At 51.7% G+C, this 14,025-nt stretch overlaps 1 protein-coding gene and 1 long non-coding RNA gene across 2 annotated transcripts in view; one reads left to right on the top strand and one right to left on the bottom strand.

Moving 5' to 3' along the window:
• Window positions 1–4,716, bottom strand: part of NECTIN1 (nectin cell adhesion molecule 1) — a 70,720-nt gene extending 66,004 nt beyond the window's left edge. Inside the window, exon 1 of the mRNA XM_019719332.3 lies at window positions 3,676–4,716. Coding sequence (XP_019574891.1) covers window positions 3,676–3,754 — 79 coding nt within the window. The 5' untranslated portion in view covers window positions 3,755–4,716. The remainder of the gene's footprint in view (window positions 1–3,675) is intronic.
• A 73-nt stretch (window positions 4,717–4,789) lies between these two features.
• LOC141572418 (uncharacterized) lies at window positions 4,790–13,030 on the top strand. Its single transcript, XR_012497779.2, has 3 exons — window positions 4,790–4,926; window positions 6,342–6,431; window positions 8,878–13,030. It is a non-coding gene; the product is annotated as an uncharacterized LOC141572418 (long non-coding RNA).
• Window positions 13,031–14,025: the final 995 nt, after the last annotated feature.

Raw genomic sequence — 14,025 nt, 5'->3', positions numbered from 1 at the left:
GTGAGACTACACACATTGTCAGAAATTTTATAGCCTAAGCCCCACAGCTGGCTGAAATCCATTCTACCCTGGTACACCGGCTAACATTCAAAGTTAAAAAAAAGAATCAGCAAAACAGGTGAACATACAGATACCCTCTCTGTCCCTCCCCCAGATAGGAGCCATTCAATTTATCAGGTTAACCAGCAAAGAAACAATCAGGAAATATCAAAGGTACATTCACACCTCCCTTGGGTGTTTTCTGTTTGTGAATGAACAATGAATAATTAGCTGCTAAACAATGGCAGAATCATAAACATAGCAACTAGGGCCCATCCTCTGTCCTCCCCTCCCCCACCCCCCCCTAGCCTTGCCCATTTGCTCAGCCATCAGCACAAGGGTTCTGGCCTAAGTGACCATCCTGGCAGCATAAAACTGGGTCCTGGGGTCAGACAGTAGCCAACAAGGAAGATTCACTGTGCAAAGCTGAGTGGCCAAGAAGGGGACCAATATCATAGTCTTAGCCAGCCTCAGACAAAGGGTCACCTGTCCCATAAGCCCAGAAGTTGAGACTCAGAGACGTCTTCTAGGCCACTTAGCTGGGGGTGCTGGTTCCAAGCTCTGCAGTATCTCCTCCTCCATTCCAGCCTAAATCATTAGGCCTTGAATCTGATTCTGAGACACTCTCCACACTGCCTCTGAAACAGGAACTGAGATTCCCATTTACACATGCTGCAAACTTCAGGCCAGCAGAATTGGTTTTGCCATAACATCCTGCCCAGCAAGCACACCTCTCTGTGAGAAGTGGGGAGAAGAAAATAAGCCAACAGCCCTGATGCTGAGTTTCGTAGGAAACCACCATAGGCTGCAGAAAAGGGGTATGCTGCGGCCAGACTGCCTTTCTGAGGGTGTCCATGACACCTGAGGTGTGTGTTCTCTTTCCAGACTAAAGGTTTGGGGAAGCCAATTAGGGAGGGTGTGGTGTAGGCGGGACACCACCTCAGAGTACCTGCTTCTAAGGCGGGTTCTCTGTCTCCTCCCTGGGCTCCTTCTCTGTGCCTCTTGGGGATGTAGCCCCTATGTCTCACTGAACCTCTCCTTTGAGCTAACAGGAGGGAGATGTCACTCAGAGGCCTATGGGGCTTTAACACCCTGTCTGGTAAAGCTTGTGATGTTGAAAACATACTTCTGTGCTTACACTTCAAAAGCCAGATTGGGAGTGTTTTGGAATCAGGGGGCCATTACACACTCCAGGGGCACCTGACCCCACTCCCCCCTGCAGGCTCCTCTCTGCACCCCTCCATACTCCCTGCCACAGCCCAGGAGAACCCAGAAAAGAGCATCAGCCTGGCAAGTCCCCTGAGAGAAGCAGCAGCAGGCAATCAGGAGGGAGCCTGATGATGGTGGAAAGGGGGGTGTGGGAAGGGCAACTTCTCCACCTACCAGCCTTTGTTCAAGTGTCAGATGGGCAGGACCATATATCCACCTGCTTCCCTTCACAGAGGCACCAGGGGCACAGGCACTGGGTGCAGGAGCTTGGCGAGTCTGAAGTCTGAGTCCGGGGACTTTGGCAGCTACTGATGCTACCCAGCGATAGCAATTACAATCAGGCAGGAGGCGGCTGGTGCACATTAAGAGCCTTTCTGAGCTGTGGGTCCCGCTCTGCATCCCACCCCCTCCATCTGATTTTTGGTGGGGGGAGTGACCACACTTGAGCCAGGAGAGACTGTCATGTCCCTGCTTCTACTTCCTGAGTGGGGTGGAGTAGGGTAGGCCTCCAGCCCCCCAGAGCAGGAATTAACCACTAAGCATCCCAAATCTGGGGGAAGGGAATAACCAAAAGAGGGGAGAATGGGGATGAGTTGTCCCCCCTCCCCTGAACCTTCCCTGACTTTGACCCAGGCTTAGGTTAACCCCTAGTGTGCCGGCTGGACCAACTAGAGCTCCAGGAAAGCTCTCCTTTAGCTGGGTTCAGGGTGTGGGCAATATGGAATTGAAGGGTTGGTTCCCGGAAGACCAAACACCGGTGGTCAGAAGTGTTTCCTGCCGGCTTTCCAGGAGGTCCAGTGTGACATAAAGACCTGTCATCCTCACGGTGATTGCCCTGCCAGGGCAGGGGAGGGACTCAGTCAAGCCCCTTTGAAATGGGCAGTGATACCTGTATGCCCCGGAATTCCCCCTCCCCCTCAGGTCAGCACCCACAGGCGGCAAGGGTAGGGGCTTTATGGGGCCGGCTTCCACAAAGTGCTTTCGATACCTTTCGCCACTCCCCAAGATTTGCGGAGCTTGCAGTGAGCTGACCGCAGACCGCGTATACACGTGAATGAGGCCAGGTTCCTGTCTTCCAGGAGTGCACCCCAGCCCAGCGACTCAGCAGCCAGGCTAGCAGCTTGAAACAAACCGCCGGCGAATCTGCGGCATCGCAAGCATCTCCTCCGGGTCGCTGCCCAGGGCGCCCGCGATCTAATATTCTTGCCCCACGCGAAGCTGGTCTCTTTGTACTCCGTCCCCTTATTCTGCCACCCTAAGGCCACGACCACGTGCTCCAGCCAAGTTCCCATTCTGCCCCCAAACCCTTATCTAGCTAGAGAGGGAGGTGGTCTCAGGTTTCTTCCCGGAGGGGTGGAGGGACCCCCCCACCTCCACCCCGACCCACTATGGTGTCGCCAGCCTCCCTGAAACCAGCCACTGTGGGCGCCGGGCAGCTTCCCATGGACACAAAGGGTTAAATCCAGGCAAAGGACTCGGTCGGATTTGCCTCCTAAACGCATTTTCCAGTTAATTCCCCAGCACAATACTCCTGGGCCAGTCCCGGCCTCCGCCCCCATCCCAACGGTCAGAAGGGCCACCGCGGCTACCCTCGAGGTCGGGTGTCGGGTTAACCCCTTGGCCGCTGGTACTTAGAGGAAGGGTATCCTCGGGAAAGTGGGTCATGCAGCCACCTTGCTGGCATGAAACCCGTAGCGCCTCCTCGGAAGAGAGCCCCCAAACTAGGAGCGGAGTTCCGAGAAGCTCAGCCCCGCCAAGGCCCGGAGGTTGCGCTCGCGCGCGGGCCGGGCCCGGCCGGGCCTCGCCCTACGGGAAGGGAACCGCAGGTGAGCGACAAGCTGACTCTGCCGCAGGAGCGGGCTCCGCGCGCCCACTGTGGTGCGACGTGTTGTAGGAGGGGCCCAAGCGCCCGAAACTGTCTGGCAAAGGGGCCTGAGAAAGAAACGAAGCCCCCTGCCATCCTCCAAACCCACAGCCTACCAGCTCCGAGACCGACGCCCTCTCCCTGGGGCTGTTGTCTCATTCCCCGAGACGGTTATTACGGTGATTATTTTGCATTTATGTAACTTGCCGTGTTTCCAAACTGCTTCCCGAGCTGAGAGCTGGTTATTAAATAAATAGAACGCTATTACATATTACTTTTGTGAAAACCTGAGCGGAGAAAGTGCTCTCTTGCTACATGGCAGAGACGTGCATCAGACTGCTTCCCTGCAGGGCAGGCTGTTCGGCTTCTCAATGTCTCTTTCCCGGCGGTACTCCCCACACCCTTACCTAAGCCGTGGCCCAACTTTTCTGGCTCCTTTCACTCCCTGCAACCCAGAGGTGCCCTCCATCCAGCTCCCAGCCCCAGGGAGGCACTGGATGGGAAAAATATACATATAATAATAACAATAACAATAATAAAAAGGCAGAGGCGGAACGATTTACCTGGGAGGAAGAATGCGGTCAAGCCGAGAGCGAGTCCCCACCAGCGTGCAGCCGCACCCGCAAGCCCCATCCGAGCCATCTGAGTCCTGGGGTCGGGCGAGAGCGGCCGCGAGGAGAGCGCTCCCAGCGCTCCAAAAACCAGCCGGAAGACGAAGAAAGATCACCGCCGGCCGGCGCGCGCTCGGAGGCTCCAGGTCAGCCGCAGCCGTCGGCCGGGGCGGGGTGGGCTGGGTGGGCTCCGCGCCGCCGCAATCCCGGGCCCCAGCCGCCAGCGGCTTAGAGGCTAGGCAGATGCCCGCCGCAAGTTGCACGAGTCATGCCCCCTTCTCCTCCGCTTTCCTCCTCAGGCCGGTCCCCGCCCTCTTCTTCCACGCAAAGCTGGGCTGGAGAGAGGGACCCACCCCCGGCGCGCCCGGCTGCCGTACGGTGCGGGCTCCTGGCCCCGGCGCGCTCACACCCTCCCGCTGGGCTCCAGCTTGCAGGCGTCCATGGCCAGCGGTCCTCCGAGGGTGGCGGGAGGCTACCACGCCGCGGGCGGGCGGCGCTGCGGGCTCGGGGCCCAGTCTGTAGGCGCGGGGCTCTGCGGCCAGCTGCTGGGGCGTCTCCGGCTGGGATGCTCCGCGTGAGGAGAGCCAGTCGGCGGCGCAGCGCGTCCCCGCCGCCGCCGCCGCCGCTCCGCGGGATCCCAGCGATCTGCAACAATGTAGAGCTGCCGGGGCACCGAGTGGAGCCGCGCTCGCTCCCCTAGCTCCCTTTCTCACTCTCCCAGCGCCAGCCTCTCCTCCTCCTGCCTGGTGATGTCAGGCTGAGGGGAGGGGTTAGCGTTAACCCCCGCCTGGCTCCGCCGCGCGGCTGGCTCGCGGCCGGGCCTCCGGTCGACCAAGCACACCTTCCGGCCCCAGGCAGAGGCGGATCCTGAGCGAGGGTCGTGGGGTCCCTCTTAGGCCCACTGGCTTCGGAGATTCCCCTTTCGTTACCTTTCAGCCCGGGAGAGGGCGGGAAGGCTAGCCACCTCCTCAGTCGCTGACAAAGGGAGGCAGTGACCCCTAGTGGCCGGCGTCGGGGGAAGAAGCTGCTCTGTGGGGGTGGAGTTAAGACGGCGTACGGGGTGGGGGTTGGGGGCTGTGGAAGAAAGCCTGCGGTCTGCAGAATACCGGATCTAGCAATGTCTGAACTGAAAGGGCTTCCACAGACCATGTACTCCAATCCTGATCCCATTTTACAGATGAGGAAAGAAAGTCCCAAAGAAGGGTAAGGCGATTCGCCCAGGGGTACAAAGGGAGAGAAGCAGAGCTCAGATTAGAACCCAGTAGCCAGAGCTCCCCTCCTAGGGATCATCTGCACGCTGAATGGAGAGGCAGCTAGGCGGGGACCAACTGGAAGCTACTAGAGAAGTCGGTGGTGGGCTTTATTGGGTGAGATGGGGTCACTAAGGTTTCTGGTGTTTTCTAATCTCTTCTACCTCCAGTAGTTCTTTTCATAAAAATTGACGCCCCTTCCCCTCCCCCAAACAGAGTGTGAATGGAGCTGTGTTCCCTTTGCCAGCACCTTTGTTCGGAGTGATTTTCAGGACTCCCTCAGTCAGTGTCCATGGCAGGGCAGGCACTCTCTGCCCCAGCCCGTTTACCACCCACCATATCCGGGTGTGTTCAGCTTCCTGCCAAGATGACTGGGCCCTCTGAGCTCCTTGCAGCCCTAAGCCTACCCTCTCCTCCTTCCCTTTGGAATTCCTACCCCCACCCTTTCCCCCAGGAGGAAGTGGACAGATAGGGTTTCCCACTAAGGAGAACCCAGTTCTCCCCAGATGCCTGGCAAGAGATGCTCCCTTTGCCCACTGCTGCCCTTTGCCCAGTGGGCAGGAGCAGAGAGGAAATGCCCTTCCTGATCAATTGTAAATTCTAGTTCCTGGGAGTAGGAGGAGCAGGAGCCTGGGCAAGCTGGGCACTGGCTTTCCCACTATTTGGTATATGGCCCTGGAGCATCTTGGTTTCTGGCTGCAGCAGTCTAATTTGGCACTCACAGGAACACTACCACACTCATGAATTTACATTTTAAAAATCGTAACTGGGCATTCTTGGTAGCAAACACTGTGCCAGGCTTGGGGATACAGAGACATCATCATTGCCCTAAAGGTGCTCAGTCTAGTTGGGGAGCAGGAGGGGAAGACAAACATAAACAGATGTTATAAACAAGCATTTAATATGTGCTGTGTCCCAGAGATATACACACAGGATTTGGTGGGTCTTGAGAAAGTGCCCAGTTCAGTGGGGAGGTGGTGGGGTGAGGGGTGGGGGTACTCCACAGGGGCTGAGTGAGTCATCTATGGGACAATCTGACAAAGGCATGTACTGGAGAAAGGAGGCATTAAGGGGACTGGATTTAAGCTGGCTCCGTCAGCATGAAGAAAGGCATAAAGGCCAGGAACAGCTGGGTGAGTAAGGACCAAAAATGATTGGTTGCAGCCTGAGCCTAAGACTTGGGGAAAGGAGAGCTCTGTAGATCCACGAATGCCGGCGGCCACCAGGAAATTTTTACACTGGGCAGTGCCTTATCATGATTTGTGGTAGCCCAGTCTGGCAGCCAGACACCTCCCCGCTGGCCTCTGAGTACTTTAAGGGGTATTGGGTTCATTGCTGTGATCTCAGACTCTGCCTGGCATGTTGCAGAAGCTGAATGGATATATTTGAGGGGGCAATTCCAGATGTACCGCTGCTTGTTCGTTTCCTGCTTATGTTCTCCCACCTCTCCATCTTTGGGTAAGGCTTCTTTGATCTTCTGCTCTTAAATGGGCTTCCAGAGAGGGTGTGTCTGCGGGTTGGCATGGCTGCTTGGGGATGGGTTGGGTGGAGAAGATGGAGGCAAGTAAATAAGATAGTGTAGCCATCCATTCATCATCTTTAAACAAGCCCCTAAAACATGCAAACCACCAATATGGGTGCCAGGTGGTGTGTGTGTGTGTGTGTGTGTGTGTGTGTGTGTGTGTGTGTGTGTGTAATGGGTTTCAGGGGACAGAAAAGGGAGCCAGAAGGGGACAAAGGAAAATAAGGTACAGCTTGTTTACTCACAGAGTAAATAGATGCCTTTTTGAGTACTTACTATGCTTGGTGCTGAGAATACAAAAGTGAGCAACCATCAAGACCCTACCCAAATAACTGTTATAGGATGGAAGGACACTGCCAAAGAGAGCCAAAACATGCTGGCATCTAGAGGTGAGAGTGAGTGCTTCTCATTGTGGAGAGTAGGGAAGGCTTTCCGGAAGAGGTGACACTTGACTGAGCCCTGAAGGGTACATCTGATTTGGACCACGGGAGATTGAGGAGAAAATTTTGGTAGAGGGAACAGCTTGTACAAGGACATGGAGGTGGGAGAGGTCGGGGCCTGTGTGGGAACATCAAGTGGTCCAGTTTGTTTTGCATTCTGGAGATGTGTAAGAGAAAGGGACAGCCAGACTGTGAACTGTCTAGAAGGTTTCCTTCAGCGGTGGGAGGAAGAAGCGCAGAACCAAGCGTCAGGAGACGAGGTTCTGGTCCCTACTCTTAAGCTGCAAGTCCAGGAGTTAGTTCTTGTTTCTTCCCTCTTCTTCAACTACCATATTCCGATTCAAAAGCAAATGTTGATTCTGCTTCCAATATATATCTTAAGTTTAGTGATATTGCTCCATTTCTACTGTTATCACCCTAGTCCACGTGCTCATGATTTCTGCCTGACCCTTGCAATATCCTCTGTCAGTATATAGTCTGTGCACACCGAGGGGAGGGAGTAAAATGTAATGGTCAAGTACTCAGGATCTGCCTGAATTCAGATCCTTAAACCCCTGCTCTGCCACTCAGTAGCTGTGTTATCTTAGGCAAGTGACTTAACCTCTCTGTGCTTAGGTTCCTCATCTGTATAATGATGGGAAATGATAGCACCTACCTCATGGAGTTGTGAGGATTAAATGAGTTAAACACATTAAGTGCTTGGAATAATGCCTGTTGTACAGGAAGAACTGTTCAAGTGCTAGTTGTTGTTATTACTGCAATCTCTCTTCTCCACATCCAATTTTGCTTGTCTCTGCTACAGTGCCAGCAGGATATATGCATTTTTAAAACTCTTTATTTTGAAATAGTTTTGGATTTGCAGAAGAGTTGCAAAGATGGTATAGAATTTCCATATGTCCTTCATCCAGTTTCCCCTAATGTTAACGTCTTACATAACCATGGTACAATGGTCAAAACTAAGAACTTAGCATGGTATATAACACTAGGAACTGAACTACAGAACTTATTCAGATTTCTCATTTTCCCACTAGTGTCTATTTTATGTTTCAGGATCCAATCCACAATTCCACATTGCATTTAGCAGTGGATTGTCTTCTGTTTCAAAGATCAGGATCCAACACCTGAGAACCTTTCCTTCGCCCACCAGCCTCTGAACCCCGTGTCAAGTCCTCAGCAAGGCTTATGGGGCTGTCTGCTTCTGCAGCCTGTCACACCCAGCTCCAGGGCTTTGAGTAGGAGCTGCTGGGCTTTCCCAAGCTTCTAGCTGTCAAACACACCTCCTTGACCTTCACCCAAGCTGTTGCATCTGCATCAATGCTCTTCCCCTTCTTTTTGGCCAGTTATTTATCTTTAGGGCTCAGTTTACGTGTGTCATTTCCTCATGGTAGCCCACTCTGCCCTTCAAACCAAGTGAGTCTCCTCCTACATGCTCTCACAGCGCCCTTTGCAAACTTGTAGCCACTTCAGTAGTTGTCTATAATACTTGATTCATTCCCCACTAGGCTGTTAGCCCCTCCTGAGCAGGACCATGTCCGGCTCGTTCTCTGCTTTAATCCTGGCACCTAGAACATGGCTGGCACTTGGTAGGCACTTAATGAAAATGTGTTGATTGACTACATCACATCTTGTACCACTTTCTACTAATCACTTTTCCTCGTTGGGCCTCTTTCTCATCTGCAGATTGAGAAAATTAATTTGTTCAGTGGTTTCCCAATAGTATTCTGAAAAGCCCTTGGAATTTCCTGGGTTCCCCACTCCCTGCTTCCACAGGAGCCATGTTTAAAGAGCACATTGTTTTCATGTGCTTTCTGAGAAAGATTCTTCTTAATGGATTCTGTTGCTTGAAAATGTTTGAACCCCCCTGACATATTATTGCATTATATATTATGCATTGCATATAGTTGCATTATTTTATAACTCCACGATTTTTTTTTTCCTGCAGGCAGTGGTGAGCCATTGAAGGTTTCTGAACAGAGAAACACTTATTGGGAACTATCGGAGCTGTGCTTTCAGAAGATGAATCTGTCAGTAATGTAGGTAGGATGGACAGAGGATTGGTCAATGAGGATGGAGAGGATTGAGGAGAGAGGGTTGTCATGGAAGCCAAGTGAAGAGAGAATTTAACAGAGGAAGAAGTTGCCAACAGTGTTTGATACTGCAGAAAGCAGGTGGGGACCAGAAGGGGTCTTTGGAAACAGTGGCAAAGACACTAGTGACCTTTGAGAGAGTAGTATTGGTCACCAAACAGGAACAGAATCCAGATCAAAGTGGGGGAAGGAGAAATGGGAGGTAAAAAAGCAGAGACAGCAGGTGTCCACCTGCTTTTGAGAAGTTCGGTGGTGGATGGAATGAGCAAAAGGGATCAGAAGCTTGGAGAGGGTTAGCATGACATAGACCAAGGGCTTATTTTCCCCTTTTTCATGGGAAATCAAAAGCTACTGAGCATCTTAAGCAGAGGGAAAGGGGGTAGTGGACAGCGAAGGTTGGAGAAACTGTAGGAAGTGAGAGTGTACTTCATGGAGCAGGCTCTGGAGGAGGCATGGATGGTGAAACTAAGGTGAAGGAGGGGTCAGCCTTGGAAAGAAGAGGACTCATCCTTCTTTGAGCCTGGAGGGAAGATGAAGAGAGCAGTGAAGCTGGAAGTTTTAGGGTGGAAACCAGGGGAGTTATTAATAAGGTCATTGCAGTGAAGTAGGAGTTGAAGTTACCTGTAGAGAGAGGATAAAGGTGGTTTCAGATCTCATAAAGGGGAAAGCCAAAGGCGGTGGAAGGCAGGTGTGTTTAGCAATCTTCTAAAACCTGAAGGGACAAGGAATGATTGTAGTCTGTGTGCCTTCATAGAGAAGAATCAGAACCGATGAGCAGGTGTGTTGGGGAAGTAGATTTTAATTTAGTCTAGGGAATTGACAATGGAATGAATTCCCTGTCCCCTTTCAGATTAAGGCCCCAGGTCCATTTATCGGCGATGCCATAGATGGGATTTTTGCCCTCGCGTTGAGAATACATCAGATGAATTCCACGTTTCCTCCTGGCTCTGAGACTAGATGACTGGAGAAATGACAGCTTACTCAAAGGACAGGCGCTTGGACTCAGCTTTCTCACATACCCCGTGGTTAGGGTCAGTGACCAGACAGAGATCAGCCCTGTGTAAGATGCCATGCTCAGGAAACTGTCTCCAAAGCCCTCTCTCAGCTTCCACAGGCTCTTTCAGAGAGGCAGCTATTGGGTTTGGAAAAGTCCCAAAGTCAATACTATAATGACTTCCTCTCCAGGCCATATCCCAGGACCTCTGTGTCATTCAGTAATTGGCTAATAAAGCTCACTTTGATGTGAGAGGAACCCTATTAAGAAGTCCCCAAGATTCCGCAAACCCCTAAAATCTGTTGATAAGAGAAGATAAACTTATACATATATTAGAGTGGTATGCTGAATGGGGTCACCTACTCCTGTGTCCCCAGTCCTCAATCCTGAGTCAGTTGAGGCTGAGGGCAAGGAAAGAGGAGAGGAGGAGGAGGAATCCCATGGAGGAAGTATAGCTGAAGCCCTAGCCAGCCCGAGAGGATCCACTGGCATGGATGCCCCTTTCTGTAATCTGACAGGCCAGCCTCACCCCGCAATGCTCCTGGGGGTCGCTGGGAAACCATAGCACCTAATTACTGTCATCATCTAGTAGCTGTGGTGATTATGATGGTGCCTCTGTATCCCACAGTGCATAGCAATATTTAGTTATTGTTATTCTTACAGAAATCACTGCAGAGCCTCCCTATTGCCATGGCTGCCATTGCTCTTGGGGACAATGGTGCAGCTGAACACAGCTGTCCCCCACCCTCCCCAGGTCCAGTGATCAAAGTGGTAACACAATGGCTCACAGGCAGTTAGCCTCTTGGTTATAGGCCATGGTGTCCCAGGGATCTCTGTGGCTTTGGGAGCTGGAGCTCTGAGCAATGATACAAAGGCCCCAGTTCCATCTTGAACCATCCAAGTCTCCAGAAAGAAAGGATTCTGAAAGGTAGATTCATCTACTTTCTGCCTCTGGTCAGAAGGCCCTCAAAATGTTCCTGTGAATCACCACACCCCAAATACTAAGGAATTCTAGGTGTGACTAGAGGCAGCATTCTTTTTTTTTTTCTCTTTCTTCTTTTTTTTTAGATTTTATTGGGGATGGGGAACAGGACTTTATTGGGGAACAATGTGTACTTCCAGGACTTTTTTCCAAGTCAAGTTGTTGTCCTTTCAATCTTAGTTGTGGAGGGCACAGCTCAGCTCCAGATCCAGTCGCCGTTGCTAGTTGCAGGCGGCCCAGCCCACCATCCCTTGTGGGAGTCGAACCGGCAACCTTGTGGTTGAGAGGACACGCTCCAACCAACTGAGCCATCCGGGAGCTCAGCGGCAGCTCAGCTCAAGGTGCCGTGTTCAATCTTAGTTGCAGGGGGCGCTGCCCACCATCCCTTGCGGGACTTGAGGAATCGAACTGGCAACCTTGTGGTTGCGAGCCCGAGCTCCAACCAACTGAGCCATCCAGGAGGCAGCTCAGCTCAAGGTGCTGTGTTCAATCTTAGTTGCAGGGGGCGGAGCCCACCTCCCTTGCAGGACTTGAGGAGTTGAACTGGCAACCTTGTGGTTGAGGGCAGAGCCCACTGGCCCACGTGGGAATTGAACCGGCAGCCTTTGGAGTTAGGAGCACGGAGTTCCAACTGCCTGAGCCACTGGGCTGGCCCTAGAGGCAACATTCTTTATTTGGGATGGGAATACTTAAAACTCAGCAGTCGTACTGAGAAAACGGTTTCAACCAGGAGTTGCATGGATCAGGGAGCTTAGACCAGGAGATGGGAAAGGCTGGTAAGGGCTTCAGCCTGAGCTATGCACGATGTAGAAAGAGGCAAAAGGGAAAAGAACTTAGAGGAAGAAGACATTCAAGCTCTCAGCCATGCTCTCTTTCAATGGTGCCTTTAGATCCAGGACAAGGGGGTATTGTGGTCAGAATAGTTATCAGGATGGACTATTCATCTAGAGGAACCTGATTTTTTTTTTGAGAACCATACTTATTGTAAGGGAGGCATAGAATTCTGGGGTCAGCCCAAGCGCAGTAGAGAATGCAGCCCTGGGAGCATGGAGATGAGGCTGTACCTCCTTCTCTAGGGGGCTGTAGAGCTGTGGGTCTTAACCTCTTTGGGCCTCAGACCTTTTCAGGATCCGATGAAAGCTATGTCCCTCTGCCCTGCAAACAGCACATGTGCACAAGGACAGTGTTTACATGGCAACCCGCAGAAGCCCAGCTGGGGCCCTGAGTTAGCAATCCCTGCCGAGGAAGGAGTCCTTCAGGAAGCAGGCAGCCCTGAGCCCAGACCTGGGCTAATGAGGGATGTTAGTGACGTGGAGGATCCAGAATGAGGAAAATCTAAACCAGATTTCTATAATGTGAAATGAAAAGAAGAACAAGCATGATATATAACACTGTATTACAATTCTGTTAAAAAAAATATGCACCTATAAAGAGAAAAATGCAAGGCAACATAGAGAAGTGAAAATAATTTGTGGGTGAAGTTTTTTACTTAAAAATCTACTTTAATATCATTATAAAGTTACTTTAATAATAGATTTAATTTTTTCTATATTATATAAAGTGCTTTTCCTCCAGAAATGAACTTCTGGGTTATATTTGACTTAGGTTAATATGAATGCCCTGTGCTCTTTGAGCACATGCTTATGGGAAATGGTGCTCCAGGAGGGTGCCAAGTGGCCTGGAGGTGACATCCAAAAGGTAGACAATGCCCAGGCAAGTCATTGAATTTTTAGGAACCTCAGGAGGCAGTTGAGCAGGGAGAAGGCATGTGATTTAAAGTTGAGGAGTCTGAGGTCTGAGTCCTGGATCTGCCATGACTAACTGGATAAGAATGTCACCAACTGTCCCAGTTTGCCTGGGATTTGAGGGGTCTCCCAGTACATGGGACTTTCAGTGCTGAAAGTGGGAAAGTTCTTGCAAACCAGAATGAGTTGGTCATCCTATTAGTGAGCCACTTTAAGCTCTCTGTACCTCAGTTTCCTCATTTGTAAAATAGGGTTGATGACTTCCAGGACCTTTATAAACTCTACCATCTTCACACCTTTTGAGGATGATGATTACTGTTGGGGGGGGGGGGGATGGAGGAGAGGGGGAGGGGAAGGGTTGGTTCTCCCAGCCTTGAGATCTGAGAGACCAAGAGCCTGTTCAGACACACACCATGATTTAGATATGGGGACCTTAACCATTCTCTCACAACAGGCTTTTAACAATAATTTATTCACTAAATATTTATGGAATACCTTTGAACAGATACCATTCCAGGCATTGGAATAAAGCCATGAACTACTGAGCCTTGCTCCTTTCCTTCCTGGGGCCAAGGTCCAATAGGGAAGAAAGGATCTATCAGGAAGTGGGATGATAGGGCTGTCCAGGGGCCTATAGGAACTTCAGGTGTGTAGGGACCCTTCCTTGATCTAGGAAGTCAGGAGGGGTCAGAGAAGCATTCTTGTTGAGGGAGCTGAGCCCCAGGTGATGTCATTTGGAGAAATCAGGCAGAGGGAAAAGCCTCAAGAAAGCCCAGGGAGGGTGTGTACTGAAAACAGACTAGTTCAGTATGGCTGGTGCAGTACAAGAGGAGAGGGAGAGAAGGGGCTGGGGAGGTGTGTGTCCAGGTTGTATGGGACTGGGGACTTAATCCTGAGGGCAGCAAGGAGGCAAGGAAGATACACACCTGGCCCCTCAGCAGCCCCAACCCCTACTGTGCTGAGATGGTGTTCCTGGGCCAGGCATCAACCCTGGGCCAGGGTCTAGCCTGTAAGGCCAGGTCCTCTGGACCTAAAGTTACCAGCTCTGTCTCTCCTGCTCCCAGAGTCCCTGAGCCTGGCCCATCTGTTGAGTGTACCTGTGGCTGTAAGCCTGGTGTAATCAATGTGTACCTCCCCATTAGGGGCCCTGCTGCCTGGCACAGACTGTGGCTGAAGAGAGCAGAGTGCCTCCCCACCCCAGCATGCTGCTGTCACCACAATGTGTGTGGGCTTGATGGCTGCAAGGCAATGAGCTCAGGGCATGCCAGGGATTCACGAAGCC

This window comes from Rhinolophus sinicus, chromosome 14 (assembly GCF_057876585.1).
Source record: "Rhinolophus sinicus isolate RSI-liver-muscle chromosome 14, RSI-T2T, whole genome shotgun sequence".
In the NCBI taxonomy this organism is placed as follows: domain Eukaryota; kingdom Metazoa; phylum Chordata; class Mammalia; order Chiroptera; family Rhinolophidae; genus Rhinolophus; species Rhinolophus sinicus.
This window is presented reverse-complemented; position numbering and strand designations above follow the sequence as displayed.